This window comes from Hermetia illucens, chromosome 1 (genome assembly GCF_905115235.1).
Source record: "Hermetia illucens chromosome 1, iHerIll2.2.curated.20191125, whole genome shotgun sequence".
In the NCBI taxonomy this organism is placed as follows: Eukaryota; Metazoa; Arthropoda; class Insecta; order Diptera; family Stratiomyidae; genus Hermetia; species Hermetia illucens.
Window position 1 is genome coordinate 211,487,453 of NC_051849.1, and position 19,609 is coordinate 211,507,061.

Consider the following 19,609-nt stretch of genomic DNA (forward strand, 5'->3'; position numbering starts at 1 on the left):
CGGTTGTTCGGTGGCGGTTAAAGCCGAGGAGTTTGCCAACTCTGAGAAAAGGGAGGACTCAAACTGCATTCCCTGGTCGCTAATTATGATCGCCGGCACACTAAAATGTGGAATTCATTCTCCACAGGGGACCTGGGCACAAAATTTTGCAGTAATATCTTTAAGAGGTATTGTCTCAGGCCACCGCGTGAACCTATCGATGATTGTGAGGCAACACCTGAAACCGTGCAAGTCTCGAAAAGGGCCAATGATATCGAGGTGGATTGTATGGAAACGATTGGTGGACCAAGGGAGCACTCCTACCTCTTTCCTCACATGCCATGTTATGAACCCACGATCATAGGTGCTGTAGTTCCGTTGAGTGGGATTCAGCTGTTTGGAGAAGAAACTCAACGGCTGCCAGATTTGATTCACTTTTTGGTGAAGAGCAGAACCTACGGCAATATCTGAGGGATCATGTTGAGGGAATGCCAGAAGTATAGCCTCCATCAGCTGCTCCTTGATAGTCTCGGACGCAGACGCCCGTCTGATTGTGTGGTTCCCAGTGGCTGTACACTGGGAACCGCACAATCAGACGGGAGAGTTTGGTTTTCGGTCCAAGAAGGCGTTAAGGATCGGTTGATGGTGGCGACCAAGAACCTTCTGAGATCCTTAACTGTTTTTGGAAGCGGGAAGCTCGAAATCTCTTGCACCATGACTGGGTCCGGTTTGATGCCTTCAGGGATAATCAGGTGGAAGAGGATATCACCTGCGAATTTAAGAATTTGCACTTCTCAACGTCAAGAACTAACCCGGACTCAAGGAGACGTTGCAAAATGCACTCGAGACGTTCTAAATGCTCGGACTCAGAGGAAGACGCGACTAGAACATCATCCAAATATACGAAACAGAAGTTGACGTTTCGCAGCACAGAGTGGATGAATCTTTTAAAGGTTTACGCCACGTTGCAGAGTCAACGGTCATCCTAGTGAACTCGCAGAGTCTAAAAGGTGTATATATTGCCGTTTTCAAATTTCTTCGGGGCCTGGAGGAATCTAATCGTGTGCCTTGACTAAGTCCAAAGTTGAGAAAATATGGCAGTGTGCTAGGTTGTGCGGAAAGTCGTGGATGAGTGGTATGGGATAACGATCTGGAATGTTCTGAGCATTCAGACGTCTGTAGATGCCACAAGGTCTTCATTCGCCATTGGATTTAGGGACCATGTAAAATGGCGAAGACCAAGAACTATCTGAAGGTCTGTAGCTACCCTGCTTAAGAAGTTTTTCCGCGCAACTGCGAGCTTCTGCGGTGGTAATAAACGTACCTTAAACAAAATTGGGGAGCTAGTAGCATTAATCTGGTGCAGAAAACCATTCTTACCGGGTTCAGAGAGACTACGCTTTGTAGTAATGCTGCAGTTGGTGAAGGTGGCTCGATTTGCAGCTGCTGCGGAGTACCCCTACTGTTGTTCATTGTCCTTTGGTATATTCTGCTGCATATGTTGATAGGTGGCCGCGCTCGTTAGATTTCCTGGGGCGCTGGCTTTTTGAGTGCGCCTAGATACGTGGTAATTGACGGATTCGCTGCCGTGAGTGAGAATTGCAGCAATGGTGGCAGTCCTCTGACAGTGCGAAAAGGCGACGCTTTCAATTTTCGCATTCGCCACCTGTTGGGCGACCTCGGTCACTGGAAACAAACTGCGCTCGGTCACACAAGTAATTGGATCTGAGAAAATTGTTTTTCAAACTCATGGCTAACGCGATTCGCCTTTGTCATAGATAGCCGATACTTGCTCCAAGCTCCCGTTGAAAAACCAACAGTAATGAAACCAAAGAAATCCGTTATATCGTTACCAGGCAGGACTTCAGTAATTTCGTAACACATAAATAGTTCAACAATAATAACACTACAAATTCACAGCACGGCCAGCTGAATCGTCGTAATTTCCTTGCACACAATCAATGGCAGAGTAGTTTTAATTACTTACAGGCACTGGCTTGGGACTAGAAAGTGAGGAAGCGCCTCAAATACTTTAATTACTTTTCTTTTTCACGAAAATTATCTTTTCCCTTAAAGTTACTCAATTGTTGGAGGGTCGGGTAGAGCCCTCACTTTGCAGAAAAGTTCGCAGGTCCGAAGTTATATATAAAATTACGCTGGACCAAAACTACCGTCCTGTATCAATCCTTTCATCCTCCAAAATTTTTGTGAAGTACGTCGTTTCACAATGAGGTATGGTGGGTCAGTATGGGTCTCAACGGAGTCGCTCGACTGTAATCAAATTGTTAGAGTTCACCAACTTCATTGGGAAGTCTCTAAATACTAGAAAGGATGTCCATACAATCTATACTGACTCCTTTGAAGCTTTCGACTCTAGTGACCGATCGTATGAATTATCCCTTGGTTGAGATCTTACTTAGTAAAGTAAATCATGCCTTTTTCAATCATGTCAACTTGTTTTCATATTTTCCCTCGTCTGAAGTAGCTGAGGGCTGCATCCTCGATCCATTTCTGTTTTAATTTTTCATCAATTATTTTCCTTCCTTATTTACCTGTCCTACATAGTCTTATCATCGCGTCTATTGGAGCTTGTAAACATCCAATTTCTAGGTAGAACCATATCGGTGTCACTCATCAAACAGCAAATGTATAACTGGGATTAAACAAGAAATACACCCACCCAAAAGCCTCAATATTTACAGAAACCTATTAGCTATGCTGGGTCCTCCACGGTCTATGCCCCGGCCTACTTGCAAACGAAATTGAATCCTATCCAGGAACCCAATTTCGTACAAGTCACGACTTGTCAAATTCTATCCCATTATATGCAGCTCTTGAGCTGTCGAATTACCTTCTGTCCTCTTAAAAGTGATTGCTAAGAAAGTTACCAAACTCGTTGACGTCGAGTCCTCTACAGTCCATTTCCGGCGGCTTTAAACACGATGAAAAGATGGTGCAACGGATATCCATATTCCAACAGTTTTTCTATCGTTTGCCGCAGACAGAAAATCTGATCTGTTATTGATTTGCCTGGAATGAAACCTCTTTGGTATGGGTCAATGAAATTCTGGGTGTATGGGACTATCCGACCTAGCAAAATAGCGGAGAATATCTTATAGATGGTAATCTGCAACGAGATGCCTCTATAATTGCTGTACTGCGTAATATCTCCCTTTTTATGTATGGGACAGATGATGCCTCGTTGCCAGTCGTCAGGAATTGATTCGCTGTCCCATACCTTGAGCACAAGTTGATGAACCGCTTGGTGTAATTGATCGCCTCCATATTTAACCAACTCCGCTGTAATTCCATCGGCTCCTGACGACTTATGGTATTTAAGCCGATGAATTTCAGCGACTGTTACTTCTATGCTTGGTGGTGGCAGCATTTTTCCGTCGTCTTCAGTTGACGGGACCTCCAACTCGCCGATATTTCGATTGTTGGGCAGTTCATCAAAATACTGAACCCATCGCTCCAATATGCCTATTCTGGCGGAAATCAGATTTCCCCCTTTGGCTTAGCAGGATGAGCATCGAGGTGTATAAGGCTTCATCCTGTTGAATTGTTGGTAAAACTTCCGTGGTGCGGTTGCTTCCTGTACTTGAGTTCACAAACACGTTGGTTCTCCCAGGCTGTGAAGTCGCTTTTCCGTTCGACTTCGTGATAAATCTCTCTCAATGATAACGTTCTTCAGGTGGTTCATCTCATGTTGCCTGCGGTTATTGCGGCATCCATTTCCCTCTGATATGTATTTCGGGGGCTGAGAGGTGGCGACATTCAATCAGCACGTGGTTTGGTTGAAAGTGGTCCTGTCTGGAGAGGCCCACGCTTGTTTGTCGACCTCTTTCCGCGCAAACCAGGTACTTCCAATAATCTGCAGTCCGTTATCATTGGTATCCTTATGTAGACTATGAGAGCTAACGTATCACTTGAATACGGGCTCCGTCCCTACTTGGCTGTTAAAATCCCCAAGTATGATTCATACTTGGGACAGGCTTCGAGGGTCCGCTCAACTGCCTTGTAGAAGGTATCCTTCTCCGAATCGACAGTCTCTTCTGTACCCTACGTTGTCGTTGCCGGTTCGTCGTTTAAAATGCATCCTGTCGGAGCCTCCTTCCGTGGCTTCGTAACTTCGGTTTTCCGTGTGGGGTTGTCAGCCCTACCCAACCCCCAACCTGGAGAACCCGTTGGTACATTTTGTCCCGTTTTTAGGCGCGGGAGACTCGCCTTCATCCTTCTCCGTCTGCAGTTTTTCATTAAGAAAGAACTCCCAGCGATCCCTACGTGGAAGTGGAGATAGTAGTAGAGCTGTTGGTGTTGGTTCTGCAGGCGCAGGGTTTCGCCCTGGGACCTATACTACCCTTTGACCGCCCCTGATTTTTAATGGTTCCCTTAATAGATACATTTAAATAATAGAAAAGAGTCCAAGTGATGTAAAGTTTATTTAAAAATGTATAACCATCGTGATAATAACCCTTGAGATAGTATAGTGTATAAAATGCCCTTTATAACATCGAAACCTTCCAATTCTACTGAGAAAATTACACATCCTTAAAATTCAGGTTTTCCGGTAGTTTAAAGTCTGGAATAAAACGATGAGGTAGAAGTCCACACACTGAAGTACATAGTACACGTGACGGTGCTGGCTTGGCCAAATAAACAGGCATATCGATTGGGGTGAATTCCGACAGCACCTGCCGGCACATTCCACATGGTGATGTAAAGCTATTTTCCTGATATGCAACAATTGCGATTTCAGCAAATGCTCGATGTCCTTCACTCACAGCTTTCGCGATAGCTCCACGTTCTGCACAAAGAGAAAGTCCTATTGATCCATTTTCAATATTGCAACCTGTGAAAATTTCTCCAGATGTTGCTCGAATAGCTGCACCCACGGCAAAATTGCTGTAAGGGCAATAGGCACGCTTTCTCGCTTGTACGGCTGCTTCAATTAACTCTTGGATTGATTTATCTGAAAAGATTAGAATAGAGATATGACGTTAGAAATTACTTAAATACACAAGTGTGTTAATATGGCATGAGCTAATTTAAGTATGGCAAAGATTACGGAGAGTAATTTATAGTTTTACTATGGTGATAAACAGTGGATAATCTAAGATTCAACAGAAGAGAAGATACTTTTTTATATAGCAAACAGAGTTGTAGTTATTGTTTTAGAAGTAGATGCAGACCTTATAAGAGTTATAGCCCCGGTGGATTCCACTTCTGAGATTTTAGTCCTCTTGCTTATAGCAATCAAGATACTCTCCTTGTTCACGTTGTTGAAAATTTTCTCGAAGTCAATGAAGAATAGATGAGGCTTTCAAATCCCCTGATACGCTAGATGAGGCTTTCAAATCCCCTGATACGCTAGATGAGGATTTGAAAACTTCGCGATTGTATCCAGATCAGGCCTTTGATAAAACAAAATGGCGAAACCGATTACGACGAGCCGACCCCGCTTGTGGAGCTGAAGAAAACGAATGGATGTACCAACCCTGCAGAGACAACAGGGGCCGCAAGAGACATTTCCGAGTCTGGCGGTTTTACTATATTTAACCGCGTTGATGCCAAAAATAATTCAACTTCTATTTGGAGGTAGAAGTTTTCAGGATGTCATACGGTTATGAATTGTGTAATTTCGTCTAAGTGTAATTTCGCGGTTTTTCTAACGATTAAATTATTTGAAATAAATAAGATTTGCTTCTTTCTATTCGCTAGTGATATTTATTGGTCTTGCAAATGCCGATATTTCGGGAACCACTTGTTAGCATTGATGAAGGGAACAAGTAGTTCCCGAAATATTGGTGTTTGCAAGACCAATAAATATCACTAGCGAATAGAAAAAAACAAGTTTTAATTATTTCAAATGTAGTGAAGTGCTTCTTCCACCTCTTGAGTTGCTCATCATCGTGGATGACTTGTTGTTTGTTTATCTAATAAACGCAATGGCAGAATTCGCTCGCGGCATTTGCCACGGCAATGAGGCTCCAGCGTATCACGCCCACTCCACCAGTAAGTCAGCCAACTCTTGTGACATCTCTTTTGGACATTGTCCACAACTTCCCTCGCACTAGGAATGAAGCCTGTTGGTTGGGGCAACATGAAAGTTTTCCCACTCCTGGATTCACTTAAATGTCCTTTATTGGATTTGGTGGGGTCGACAATCTGCTCCCATGCGCACAGACCCACTAGCGAAGTTAGGCGACCATCAGATAATGGACCCTTCGAAAGTCGATGTTAGCATCCCTTTTGTTATTCATGCTCAGAAGACAATTACTAAATCTATTGCTGATCACAATATGGACTAATGGATGTATACTGATGATGACGATGCGGAGAAAGTGTCAGAAACCTACAAACCGTTCACCATGAGCATACCTGATAATCACATGCTTGAGCAAAGTTTCATCAGAGCCAAGCTTGGAACTCAGATCACCCATCACGATCGCAAATCTGATCTTTAGGAAATCTCATCTGCCACTTACAGCAACACGTAATCTTCCATAAGCGCATTGCGATCGTGTTACCCACAGTACTGGAAAATTGTAGCACCTCAGGAGCTCACACAAAAGTACTGGATAAAACGGCATGTAATTGTGGGGAACGGGCTTAGGACTTTGAACGGAAATTTTAGCAAAAAGTACATGCATCGGAGTACTTTAGCTCGACACGTATCGGTCGACATGTTGATCAGAAAGCAGAGGTAGCAGTGGATACTACCTTGATCAAAACGTTCTCGTAATTATCGCCGTGTGGCGCTCTTATCACTCGGCTATCCTGTGTCACTGTGTCAACTGTCACTGATATTGCCGCCAAAGTTTGGCATTATTTCATCATCAGTTGTGAAAGTTACGTCCAGTTGAGTACATGTGTCTCTGAGCGTGTTCACGATTTTCGAGAATTTCATGCAAAAGAAGGACCGTGTGCTCATCGCCAAAGATATGGTTTTCATGGCTGATTCTAACTCAACATTCATCAATGGCATCATTATTGGAGACGAGACGTGGGTTTATGAGTACGACACACAGTCAACACATCAGGCGAGTGAATGGCGTGCGTCGGATGAGCCGATATCGAAAAAAACTGGGCGTTTCCAGTCAAAGAAGAAGGCGATGCTCACGGTTTTCATCGATTATCACGGTGTGGTGCATGGTTAATTCTTGCCCCAAGATCAGACTGTCAACAAGAAATACTATTTGGGTGTTGTGAGACGTTTGCGTGAATCAGTCCGTCAAAAACGCAAGCATTTGAGGGCGAACAACTCGTGGATCTTGCACCACGATAATGCACCGTCGCACATTGCCATCATTATCCGCGAGTTTTTGGCTAAAAACAACACGAATACCATCCAACAACCACCGAATTCACCTGATTTGGCCCCATGTGATTTCTTCCTCTTCAATCGAATCAAAAAACCATTGAGGAACGCGTTTCAGTAGCCGAGAGGAGATGATGGAAAAACCGAAGATAGAATGGATGGATGGGATGGATATGGAATTTTCAAAATGTTTCGAGGACTGGATCAAGCGTTGGCATAAGTGGCTTGCAGTCAATAGGGTCTACTTTGAAGAGGACAATATAAATTTTCAACAATAAACAGGTATTCTTTATTTTTTAAGAAAAGCCGGGAACTTTTTGATCAAGTTAGTATGTGACATTTTAAAAAAGGCTTGCTCGCTTTGCCATACAACCCACTATCCTAGAATGACCGAAGAGTTAGCGGCCCTAAAAACATATGTCAGAGAACAATAGGGGTATTATGACAAACTGACAACGATGGCGTGTAGGTGTTGACACGCTATGGACAATTTAGGGGATATTGGCAACCACATATACAAACTAAATAACAAAAGATTTTCGTAGTCTGCAGAGAAATTCTAAACAATTTTGAATTAAGTAATTTTATTGCGACACAATCCACAATTATCTGTTTATACCTAATTTTATTCTATGGTCAATTCATCTCAATTTGAAAACTATGTTTTACATAAAACTATATATCGCTGTTGAATCAACAAAAATATCAAATGTTGAAGAAGGAAGACATTAGCAATTTAAACTTCAGAAGAACATGGAACTCTCTACTTTTTATCATGAGTTGGAATATACCTATGAGGAAGTAAACCACACACTGAAGAACATAAAACCTCAGTACACGAAGGTCTAGCCATATATACTGGCATATCATCTGAAACAAATTCCGACATGAATTGTCTGCACATTCCACAAGGTGATGTGAAATCATGTTCTTGGAAAGCAACAACTGCTATTTCTGTGAATGATGTGTATCCTTCGCTAACCGCTTTCGAAATGGCAGTTCTTTCGGCACAAACTGTCGGCCCGTAGGCTCCATTCTCAACGTTACAGCCTGCGTATATTTTTCCATCTGTAGTACGAATTGCAGCTCCAACCGGAAAGTTGCTATAAGGGCAGTAGGCGTTTTCTCGAACTGCGATGGCAACATCAACTAGCTCTTGAATAGAAGGTGCTAAAAATAAATTCCATAAAATCATTAGGGTTGGTATTAGTTGGAAATAACAGGGCACGAATGTTTTTCAGGTTATTATTGATGGGACAATGTTCCAGTTGTGTTTTAGTAAGCCTATATAAGTGGAGCAAGCAAATGAGCACAGAAAAAATGAAAAAAAAAACCTTTTACAAATAACACTGCTCTCCCCTGCAGTATATCAACCTTTATAATGAATTGCTACCATCTTTATAACGACAGTATGGTACGAAAGTGTCCAGATGACTTAGTGATTGAAGCGCTAGGCTGTCGCAGCGAAAAGTCGTGATTCAAATCTCACTAGTTGCAGAGGGATTTATGTCCTTGCTAGGACTGGAGTCGAATAACAGTCAATTCAGCTGTGGACGAGTACATGAGTCAAACCAGATTAATAATCTCCGGCCAACGTAATACTGACCACATTGCCTCCTTCAGTGTACAGTAGTCCTGTAGTGTACCGTTATGGTCTTAAATGAAGTGCTTGCACTAACACGGTTCAAGGCCTCGACCCAATTGGTTACTATTACCATAGTACGAAGCCTATGATATGATTTTAGCTAATGAGTTATTATCAGTGCAGATGACAGCTCATCATATTTTTTAATAGTGAGCTATACCACTGATTAAGCGCAACATATTCATTTTAATACCCGCAAGGCGGCATTCGTTGTCTTTAAAGCTACTTAGCCCTTGGGACAACATGATTGGAGGGCAACATGGTTAAATAAGATTTAAGACGTTCACTATTGCGTCGACCCAAGAAGACTACCTACAGGAAAAAAGAACAAATCCAATTTCTAAATGGTACGGAACGTGATCACGTATATTTGGACTAGGGACCAGATACCTGACTAGCTGCCTGGCTTCACGTGACCGAAAATATTATGCAGAGTGGGTTCTACGATAGTTTCAATCAGTTCCTTGTGCATACGATTGAAGAACGGTATACGTGCGCGATGCTTTTCTTTCACCATACAAATTCAAGTAATGCGCCGGGAGATGAACCTCCTATATGTGGTCTTCTTGCGGCAACCACAAAGAACGGATTTTTATCCTAATTGCACTGATATGTGAAGTGGAGGTAGGTCTCACTTACAGTGTTTTCTTTTTGGTATCAAAGTAGTAAAACGTACTAACCTTTTGAAGTTTATCATTATTCAGTAAATCTGCTTGCATCAATGATATCCTTTTACACATTTCGATAGCAGAAGGTAAAGGTCAGCAGGTGTTGGCTGTGGTGCTAGATGTGAAGAACCCCTATGAGAAGATTGATCTGGCTCCCCTCAGCGACATAATGTCACATTTCCGCTTTCCTCCTGAGATTGTTTTGTTAGTGTCAAGAATAATGTCTAATCGATGCCTAGAACTAGGGCTGTGCAGTGTTCAAGTTGGAAATGGTATTCCTCAAGGATGCGTTGTTGTGAACACGTCCAATGTTGTTTAATATCTATACAACATCCCTGCATATCAAATGCTCTGAGAGCATTGAAATCTTCCAATATCCCGACGATTGCCTCATTTTGGCCACTGGAGACGATTGGTTGTCGACTTCCAAATATTTGCAAAGGCAAGTAACTGCGTTTGTTGATGAATCCCGAAGATTGCGCCTACCAATCAACATAACTAAATTCCAATCTATATCCTTCAAAAGAAGAAGGGAAACATTTCTGCTCATTAAAATTAATAATCTTACCCTTGCCTATGTCAAATCCATCACCATTTTAGACAGGGAGATAACGAGGACGAGTTCGGTCATTCGGTCCATTAATTGATTAATTTTTCAACAAGATTTTTCTTGGGGTCTTACACCCCGTGAGGCCATCAATCTCTATAGATCTGTGGTAAGACCCAATATATTATCAGTCCTCCTACTCCAGTGGAATACGATGAGGACAGGTCCTAAAGATGATCCTGGAAAACCAGATGGATTAAAGTGAATCAGCTTTAGGACCTGCGCTCATTATATTCCACCCTCCTACTCTAGTGGATACCCCTCTTATCACAGTGAATACCCATGACCATGGCCAAATCTGTTGTAATGATTTCTTTGGTGTTTATTTCAAGGAAGACGCCCTTTCTACGCTGTAACGCAATCACAGTGTACAAGGGATTTATTTTTCTTGTCAACCCTGAACCGTCGAATTGTTTGAATATGCGATGCCTCATCGAAGTATCCCAGCTTTATTGATTCCCGGATGTCATCAAGCAGGGATGTAACCCTACCCCACAAATCTTCCAATTTTAGGTATCCCTACTTGACTAATTCGATCAGCGAAATCGCTTGCATAGAGGAAGGCAGTTTTGGAACTTCCTGTCCCCTCTGGTCGATATCTGTCTTGAATTCTCCTTCTACTGCAGAAAAAAAATTGCAGTTTTTGGAGTACACATTTTGATGACGATATATGAGGGTCCCAAAAGGTTCGCCCTTAATTTCAGTATGGTTTCCGACTATTCTACGTGGCTACGAGGTAATTGTTTTATAACCTGAAATCATGGCATCAGTTTGTATTGTGTTCTTCATATCCCACTTTCACTTTCTTACATCAAATTGAAATAAGCGGGAGTTACAGAAGAGAGTAACAATGTAAAACCTACATTACGCTTAAAGTTTATGGACTTCCGGAAATCCATAACATTTAATGTCCGATAAAGCCCATTACATCAAGCATAGCTAATTTTGAATATGGGCCATCATCCACTTAGTTGCAGACAGAAGTTTCAACCCAAAAAATTTCGTGGAGGGACCAGGAATTTGACGACAAAATTAGAGAATACTCTTCAATTCATATATTAACAAAAAATTACTTTATTTAAACCCTTTGGCCATATGGGACGGAGAAACCAAAAAGCTGGACAAATTTTATAAGTGAACCGCATCAGAAAGAAATATTCATTTCTACCCTTTCAACATCATCAACGGCGCAACAGGTGGTATCCGGTCTAGCCCTGCCTTAGTAAGGACATAGACTAGTAGAACTCCAGACATCCCGGTTTTGCGTGGAGGTCCACCAATTCGATATCCCTAAAAGCTGTCTGGCGTTCTGGCCTACGCCATCGTTTCATCTCAGGCAGGGTCTACCTCGTCTGTACTTTCTACCATACATATTGTCCTTATAGCTATATTTCTGCGCTGGATCATCCTCATCCATACGGACTAAGTGACCTGTCCACCGTAACACCCTTTCCACCCCTTCTATCACCAAAAATAGAAGATTGACACGGCTTGCAATTTATTTTCAGATTCAGAGTAAAGAAATGTTAAAGGCATGGTCAGTATTCTTGAAACCGGAACATTGATTTTCAATGGCTAACGCTCTCGATATTTGGTAACAGCGAAAATATTAAATGTCATTCAAAGGGCTCGCGGTTTGAAAGACGCCATTTCGAAAAAACAATGACAACAGTCTTCTGTCTCAAGACATTGGAGAGGTTGTGAGCGAACAGAACTCGGCTTTCTCAGTAAAATCAGCAGTCTATCCTCAGAACGATAACGTCATGATACTACGAAGAAAATAGTAAAGAAACTGAAACAATTCAGGTGTAAAGTACTGGACGATCTACGACTGTAAGGTAGTCACGTCCTGGCACTGAAACCAAAAAAGTGTGACAAATGAGCGATGATTGTATTGTAGGCAACGAATTCCTATCTTGTAACTTTAAAGTAAGGAATCTACAAAAGCTGACTTGCCTAATGAGGACCTTATTTATGAGCCGAACAGATTTCAATGAAAAAGTCCCAAATTTTGATATCCCATTTTCGGTAATAATAATAAAGCAAAACGAAAATCAGCAAATGTACTAATTGGTTTATTTTCTCCATTGAGGAAATCTTTTACTTGATAACTTTCCGTTGGCTATCCATCCAAACATTTTAGCAAAAAAACTTAATTGAGAATTTCTTGCTGTGAGACAAGCTGACCTCTATTTCTTTTGGGAAGCCCTAGGCGAACTCTAATTACAAATTCTCCAATTGCAGGAAGCAATCAAATAATAGGAAATGGTAATTATTCAAAGAATGATTCAATGATTCAATAAAATAACGTCTTATGCAATTATATGACTCCAGCCAGGAATGGTGCCAGTCAATATGGGAAACGGAAAACAATTGAAGTGACCAACCACTCGATATAAACCGATTTTTATCGTATTTTTATGCATTTGCCTAGACTCATTTCAATTGAATTAATGGATAAGGTGATATTTCGGGGAAAATGACTACTTTTGTGATATAGGCGTCCATTCAAATTAAATTTCTTACATTTCACTATCAAACTAATTGGTATTTGCCTTAATTACGATAAATTTAGAAACAGGAGATAATATATTCAATCCAAGATAACCCTTTCTGACCTCTATGGCAATGAAAAATTTTGAAGATATGCTCACGCTCATCATTCCTAAAGATAGTATTTGGTATTCTAACGTGGTTCCCCTCCGTTAGATGATTCTTTACAAAAAGTTTCCAGTTTTTTCTTCGCATATTGGATTGAGTAATTTAGGGGATTATGGAGTTACTTGCGTTATTTCTCTGATTGCTTGTATACAAGCTTAGTGATTTATCTTAGATTTCAATGACAACCCACCCACAAGCTGTAGTTAAGCCCCCACCAGTGGGGCCGATTATATATCTTTCGAGGCAAAAGTCCAACATTAAACACAAGATTACATTGGGGAAAACAGCGACGAGATAAGATACTATTATCCTACTGGGAAAATGATACTCTGCTACAAGAGGAATAAATTGCAGTTTTCTAATCTAGGATTTAGGTTTGGTTGATGCCAAACCCTCGAATGGGAGTGTAAAAATAGTGGTTGAAATAGGACGATTTTTATTTAATATAACTAAATGATTAGTCATTCTTGTCGGCATTAAATTAGTTTTTTGGATATTTCAAGGAAAAGTGGTTAAAGTTATAAAATAGGTATACCAATCGGTTTGCACGATTGACGCTGATTTTCGGAACAGTATTTACACATGATGTGTGTGAAAGGGTATATTCCGTTTCCTTGAAACCCCATCTAAAAGTCTGACACTGATTTTTTTTCTTTACTAAAGAGAGGAACTTTTGTTGTAGCACTCAGGTCTTCACTAGGCATAATATCTTATTTAATAGCCCATTGAACTGGAGCTAGGAATATACTCATATCATAAAATTCGACTAAAAGGGATAGACATTTTGTGGGCTAACAATCAGCGGAATAGGTATCCCTCGCTTCCTTCCCCAGGTGATAATTTAGCCTGCAATGATCTGCGAGCATTATTATCCGAAGATTTTTCTTCGTGTTTTAAACAATTTTTCGTATGGTTTGGTATTCTCCCATGAGCACCATTCCTGATAGGTTGGCATAGGACAGTTCCCACAGCACTTCATCTTCATTTTCCAATGTTTTAGATATGGTCACCTTTCCGAATAGACGGAAGGGTTCTGTTCCCTTCATCACTTTAGTATGATACCGACATTTTTTGTAGACATGATAGATAGATTTAAGCAAAACAGACAAATTTGAGCCACTATAACTTTGTCAGCAGTAGTAAGATTTCCACCAAACTTTCCAACATATTCTACGTGAAGATTTTTACAGAATGCATGTAGGCTAACAATTCCAACCTAATATCGTTTCTGAGAAAAGTGAGTACGACAGAAAGGTAAACGAATAATGAACCGATTAAAATAAGGTTTTGTTTTGCACAAGCTGGAGATCATTTTTTCAGGCGCTCGAGCCAATGGTAGAGATTTTCAATGTGGGATATTATATTACAGCCATCATTATATTATGGAAAACAAATGATTATCTGATGCTCAAGGAATGACACTTGGTAATAAATTAAAGCACAACACATCAACATATAGTTTTTTTGTCAATCTCTTTCCCATAAACATAATACCCGTTTTACACAAAACCTTAAAAAGAGCATATAACACCTGCGAACTGTTTCGCCCACGCTGTTCCTAGGGAAGAGTTGAGGCAGCGTCTGATGGGTTGCCTCTGCCCTGGTACGAAACCGTAAGCCGTCCTCATCCCTCTTTTATTTATTCAACTTTAGGTGTTAAGCCCAAAAAAAGGATCCCGCGGACCAAAAAGAGTGGAAGTAAGTTGCTCTCTACTTGGTCCGGTACGACATCATGTAGATGCGGACTTAGGACTCCTCAATTCATATGTTGCGGTCTACAAAAGACTGACTACCCGCTAATATAGCTCGAATTCTAGATTGACCTTCAAATTTTCCTGGGACGTGACGGGGTCAATTTTTGTAATTTTTTTTTATGATTGATTTTAGTTTAAAATAAATCTGAAAATATGTGGAAAGAATATGCAAGTCATATAAGATTTTGAAAATGAAGGGGAGGAGGTCGGGGTCGAAGCCGCATTTTGAGCCTCTTATTTCTGGTATCGTACCTTTCTCTTCAAAACGTCTGCTTTATATGTATATGTTACACGTTCTCGTTTTGTTAGCATGTTGAAAAACTTTGGAAGCTGGTTTTACCGGTTATGATTCGGTTTTTGTACTGTACTGTACTCACTACTGTCAATCCTGTAATAAATTTTTAAACGCGTTTTTCTGAAAACAATGTTTTTTGGGTTGGCGTGGAAGATTTAAAAAATACTTGGCCATTCGCTTTGGAATTTTAATATGTCATTGCACACATTCAAAGCAATAGAATGAACCTCGGAGAGGTTCAGTGACCCAAAGTCTCCCACGCCATCAATTTTTGACGTTTTTTTTAAAAAAAAATTGTAGCAGAGAAAACAGCCTGGAAAATTTCATAAACCCTTTTCATCAAAATATCTTTCTATCTAGCCTAACAGGAAACCTATTGGACATCATGTTTCAGAACCTTTACCACGATTGCCCCCATTTCAACAACACTGCAGAGTTGAAAAGGGCAATCAAGGATACTTGGGTCAAAATTCAGCGTCAAACAGCCAAGAATCTTGTTTCTAGTTTGCTAACACGTATCAATTTAGTTATCAAGAGCGTGGGAAGCGAATTCAATATTAAAATGGTTTTTTTATTGATTTCTTCATTTAATATCCAATCCAATATCCAAATCCAATGGAACACTTCGGGGAACCTGCAATATTTGCAAGCGGAAGTTCGCAGTCAATTTCGCCAAATTTTTTTTAGGTTTTTGGAATAACTTGCGAAATTTTACGAAAGGGCCCAGAAAAACATAGAGCACCTTTATAGGAACTTTCCACAACTTTACGAAGGCTCTTATTACCAGCGACACAACGGGTGATTTTTTATTATCCTGAGGCGACTACCGACGCGTTGAGGCAACTCATACAACCCCAAGACACCTTAAAGAGACGTAGATCGTTTCCTCCACATGCCCGTCGTAAAAATTCTCGACGTCGTGCGGAGGAGCTAGCTGAACGGCAGCGAAGTGGTTGCTGGAATTCTAGGGAGGGACAGCATTGACCAAGGAATTGCTATTTATTTTGTTGTATGTCTGGTGCACCTAACGTCCTCAAGCTCTAATATGAACTCTCCACTATTAAAAAACTAAAGATATGACGGGATACAGAAAGGATCAATTTTAAATACATATATGAATGCTGTAAGTGATACCATTAATAGATTTCGATTTAAAAAAAATCGGAGTAGATGCGTCACCTATGCAAATGTTCTCAGAAAAAATTCAAGGTAATTGAAAAACTACTATTACAAGTTATGAAAAATGTTCGAAAAAAATTAAGTAGTTCTATCATTTATGAATGCACTATATATTTTAATATTTTTAATTTTTAAATTAATGTGTTGACATTATAATTAAATTTGTCTATGGTGGCAGAGATCGTAATGGATGATGAGAAAAATACCCTTGATAGACTACAGCCCCAGAAAGCGCTTATCAAATGCGTTGATGGCTTACTATCCTCGCCAGAAGGAATAGACAATACTCTCCAGAACTTCAACTCATATCATGAGAAATTACAGTTCGTTGCAGAAATAGTATCTAACAATTTAGAAACGTCTTTCATACGAGGCTTAAACTGGTATTATGTCTAAATGAGAGCCATGTATCACTTCTGGATGGGATTAAAATACTAACCGAGGAAAACTATTTCAAACAAGGATGACCCTAAAGGCCTTCCACATCTCCCATACCAGTAGCACCGATCTGGAGGGTATCAACAATATTTACTGTGACATTCTAGACGATGTTACATGGAGGAGGGGTCGGCCATAAAAAAAGGAGATGAAAAGATAATCTAACTGCTCCTTAATAAATAGTTCTTCAAGGACGCGGTGCGACTTTCCCTTAACAGAATAATGAAAAATGAGAAAAAGTAGTGACCTTTGGTAACAAAAAAAAACAAATAGCAGCGTTTTTTGGGGTTTAATTACGAAAGTTGCCGAAGAAGTTAGGCGTGCGACGCCCTTCTTCCAACTTAAGTAGATACGTCTACTTTAGGAGGTTTAGGAGATTTTAAGTGGAGTCGTTAAACAGTCCAAAATATTATCCGTATTCTTTTTGGGGTTTTGTGTAAAAAAAAAACCTTATTAAAGTCACACGCATTTTTCTCCAAGACTGTAGCAGCGATTGACACCAAATTTGGTGGAAAGTTGGGAAATGTGAGTGAATTACATCCTTTAATATCGAATTTAAGGAGAGGCCCCCATACATGCAAAAGGGGGGTGTGCATTTTTAGTCATGTGGGGTATCAAATGAAAGGTCTCGATACTTCCCGATGCTGGTCTTAGTTTTGACATTTGTTCGGAAGGCGGGAGGTTCGGGGGGAAAAATGATAATTTATTTAACGGAGCCAGTCTCAGAAACTGCCCAACCGAAGAATCTGAAGAAAATCAAGAGGCTGCCACTATATGTTGGCTAGGCTCCGAAATATCGTCCATTCCGATATCCTTTCAAATGAAGTTAATAATAGTATATTACTATAATTTTCAGTAACTGGCTGCAGAACTCCTCCTTGAGTTCAACCTAGCATCAACAAATTTTGTAGCAATATAGGCTATAATATAGAGCTTAACAAGTTTGGTGGAAATCGTACTATTACTACCAAAGTTCTAATAGGTCAAAGTTGTCACTTCTTTGAAAATTGAAGATTTTCTATGTCATTATCACCCGAAAGTGGATATTCTCAGCGCATATATTACGTGCTAGGTTCTAATGGCGTTATAAAAGAAATACACAAAACCTTTCATACCTGAAGCGCCCAGCTTCCGGTTTTCCCACTTGTTATACTAAGGAAAGCAAGGTTTTTATAAAATTTGATAAGATATCGATTATTTAGAGTTTGCTTCCAAATATTCTTATATTTTCTCCTAACAGAGTCTAACCTTGAAATTGTATGATGATATCTACATTCTTAACATTTAAATGTCGAAATTTCCCAGATTTATGGGTCTGGGTGCACATAATGAGCATCTCAGCACATATATTTTGCTTCTATGATTTACTTTCTATGAGAAGATAAGATACTCTCAGGAAAGATTTGAAAATATACGAAAGCACTTGAATCATAAACAACTCAACTACGTAAACTGAGACCACATTTGACCAAGATGGAACACACACGAAATCTACGTAAAATCTGCTAATCTTAACGATATATTTGCTGGCGCAAACTTAGATCTAGGAACGATTGGAACGAATGTATCTAGAGTGGCTAAAAAGATAGAACGACACTTGATACTTCTAGCATCTTCACCTCCTCCCAACGTCGAACCTTGTATTTGATACTAATGAAATAAGAACTGAATTGAACTAATAATTACTATACTTTACCTAAGGAATCGAAATCCTTGATATTGGAACTGACTCCATTAACCTCTGCTTGCTGGGCCATATTCAACGTCTTCCAAAAAAAAAATCTCGAGTCAGTTGCGGAAATCTGGCGTGTTGAGCGGGCGCTGTTCGCTGGCGGGAGGCTGTCGTCCAAATGGGTGAGTTTTTCTTAATTTGCTTCGACGTTAATTTCTCTCCACCTTGAAACTTATCGCATCACAAATATGATATTTATATTTGTTGCACTGTGACGTATTTTCGCGCCTCACAGTTTTGGCACCAGAAAAGATCGCGTGCACGGAAATGTTTTCTTAATAACATACGACGACTACGAGCTGCTCCGATGATCCACTTATCGGTATCGGCGGCGAGTATTAGATGACAATCGTGGTATTTTCTCAATTTATAGATTGTTTTCTAGACTAATTGAACTGCGTTTCGCAAACCACGAAAATTAGCTCCTATAATGCAATAACGACACTTTCGATTGAAATAACGATAATGACCGCCCGAAGCAAACCCGGTTGAGGACTTGAATGCACTGAAACGAGAAATCAATCACCAAAACATTCTATGACAGCTCAGCTATCTGGGGCAACGTATCTGCCACCTCTCCTCAATGTATCTTCCGCCGGCTAGAATGAAAGCCGGAATTCTTCCCTCTCAGTACCCCGTACGCATAGTCCACTGCTTGTATATATTCACTTGTGCATACGTATGTACATAGCAATATGCATTGGAGGAGGCGTGTGCTGTGTACTAGCCGCTTTAATTAATGCCTGGTGTTAGGCGGGTGTTACACTTCAAAAGTTTCTTGCGGAAGATTCAATAAAGAAAAATCGAGAAAAATTTCTAAAGTTGCTTTTTTATCGTTCCAACCTTTCTCATGAAAACCCTATATCTAATTTACATTCAAAAATCTTAATCATTTATTAAGTTTTTCCATTTTAGGCGACAGATTGATCTCTTATGCAGAAGGTTTCTCGCTAAATTTTGTGATTTAAACTGTTGATTTGATTGATGAATGACGCAAGCCTTTTATATGGTACTTGACTAAAATATGGATCCTACAATGGCAAGTGTAGAAATGGAAATTAACCTGCAACAGCTGTTTCAATCGATCCCCGATCCTATATTGTTCTAGTCAGTTGACTAAGGTCTAGGCTTCAAATAAAATTATATATATCATCATGGCCCCCCTATATGTTCTGACATTCATCAAGGCTAAGAGGTGGCGGCGTTTGATCAACACGTGGTCAATTTTGTTGAAAGTGGTTCCGTCTGGAGAGGCTTACATTTGTTTGTGGAGCGCTTCCCGCGCAAACCAGGTATTTCCAACAACCATTTCTTTCTGAATACTGGCTAC

The 19,609-nt window shown here is 40.3% G+C and overlaps 1 protein-coding gene across 2 annotated transcripts; it reads right to left on the reverse strand.

Annotated features, from left to right (window-relative positions):
- Positions 1–4,402: 4,402 nt before the first annotated feature.
- LOC119660976 (cytidine deaminase-like) lies at positions 4,403–18,897 on the reverse strand. 2 transcript variants are annotated; one of them, XM_038070055.1, is made up of 2 exons: positions 18,244–18,877; positions 4,403–4,951 (listed from the first exon to the last, which is right to left on the reverse strand). In XM_038070055.1, the coding sequence occupies exons 1-2, from the start codon at positions 18,302–18,304 to the stop codon at positions 4,521–4,523; spliced, it is 492 nt and encodes a 163-aa protein (XP_037925983.1). In that variant the 5' UTR covers positions 18,305–18,877; the 3' UTR covers positions 4,403–4,520. The 2 variants fall into 2 exon arrangements, with proteins under 2 accessions (XP_037925983.1, XP_037925989.1); XM_038070061.1 differs by lacking the exon at positions 4,403–4,951 and adding an exon at positions 7,868–8,470 and having other exon boundaries at positions 18,244–18,897.
- Between the last annotated feature and the right edge of the window lie 712 nt (positions 18,898–19,609).

What these genes read in the sequence shown, in the direction of transcription:
- LOC119660976 (XM_038070055.1), bottom strand. Translation starts at nt 18,304, where the DNA reads ATGGCCCAGCAAGCAGAGGTTAATGGAGTCAGTTCCAATATCAAGGAT. An exon ending in CAAGGATTTCGATTCCTTAG is followed by an intron (nt 4,952 to 18,243) that starts GTAAAGTATAGT and finishes TAATCTTTTCAG; the next exon opens with ATAAATCAATCCAAGAGTTA.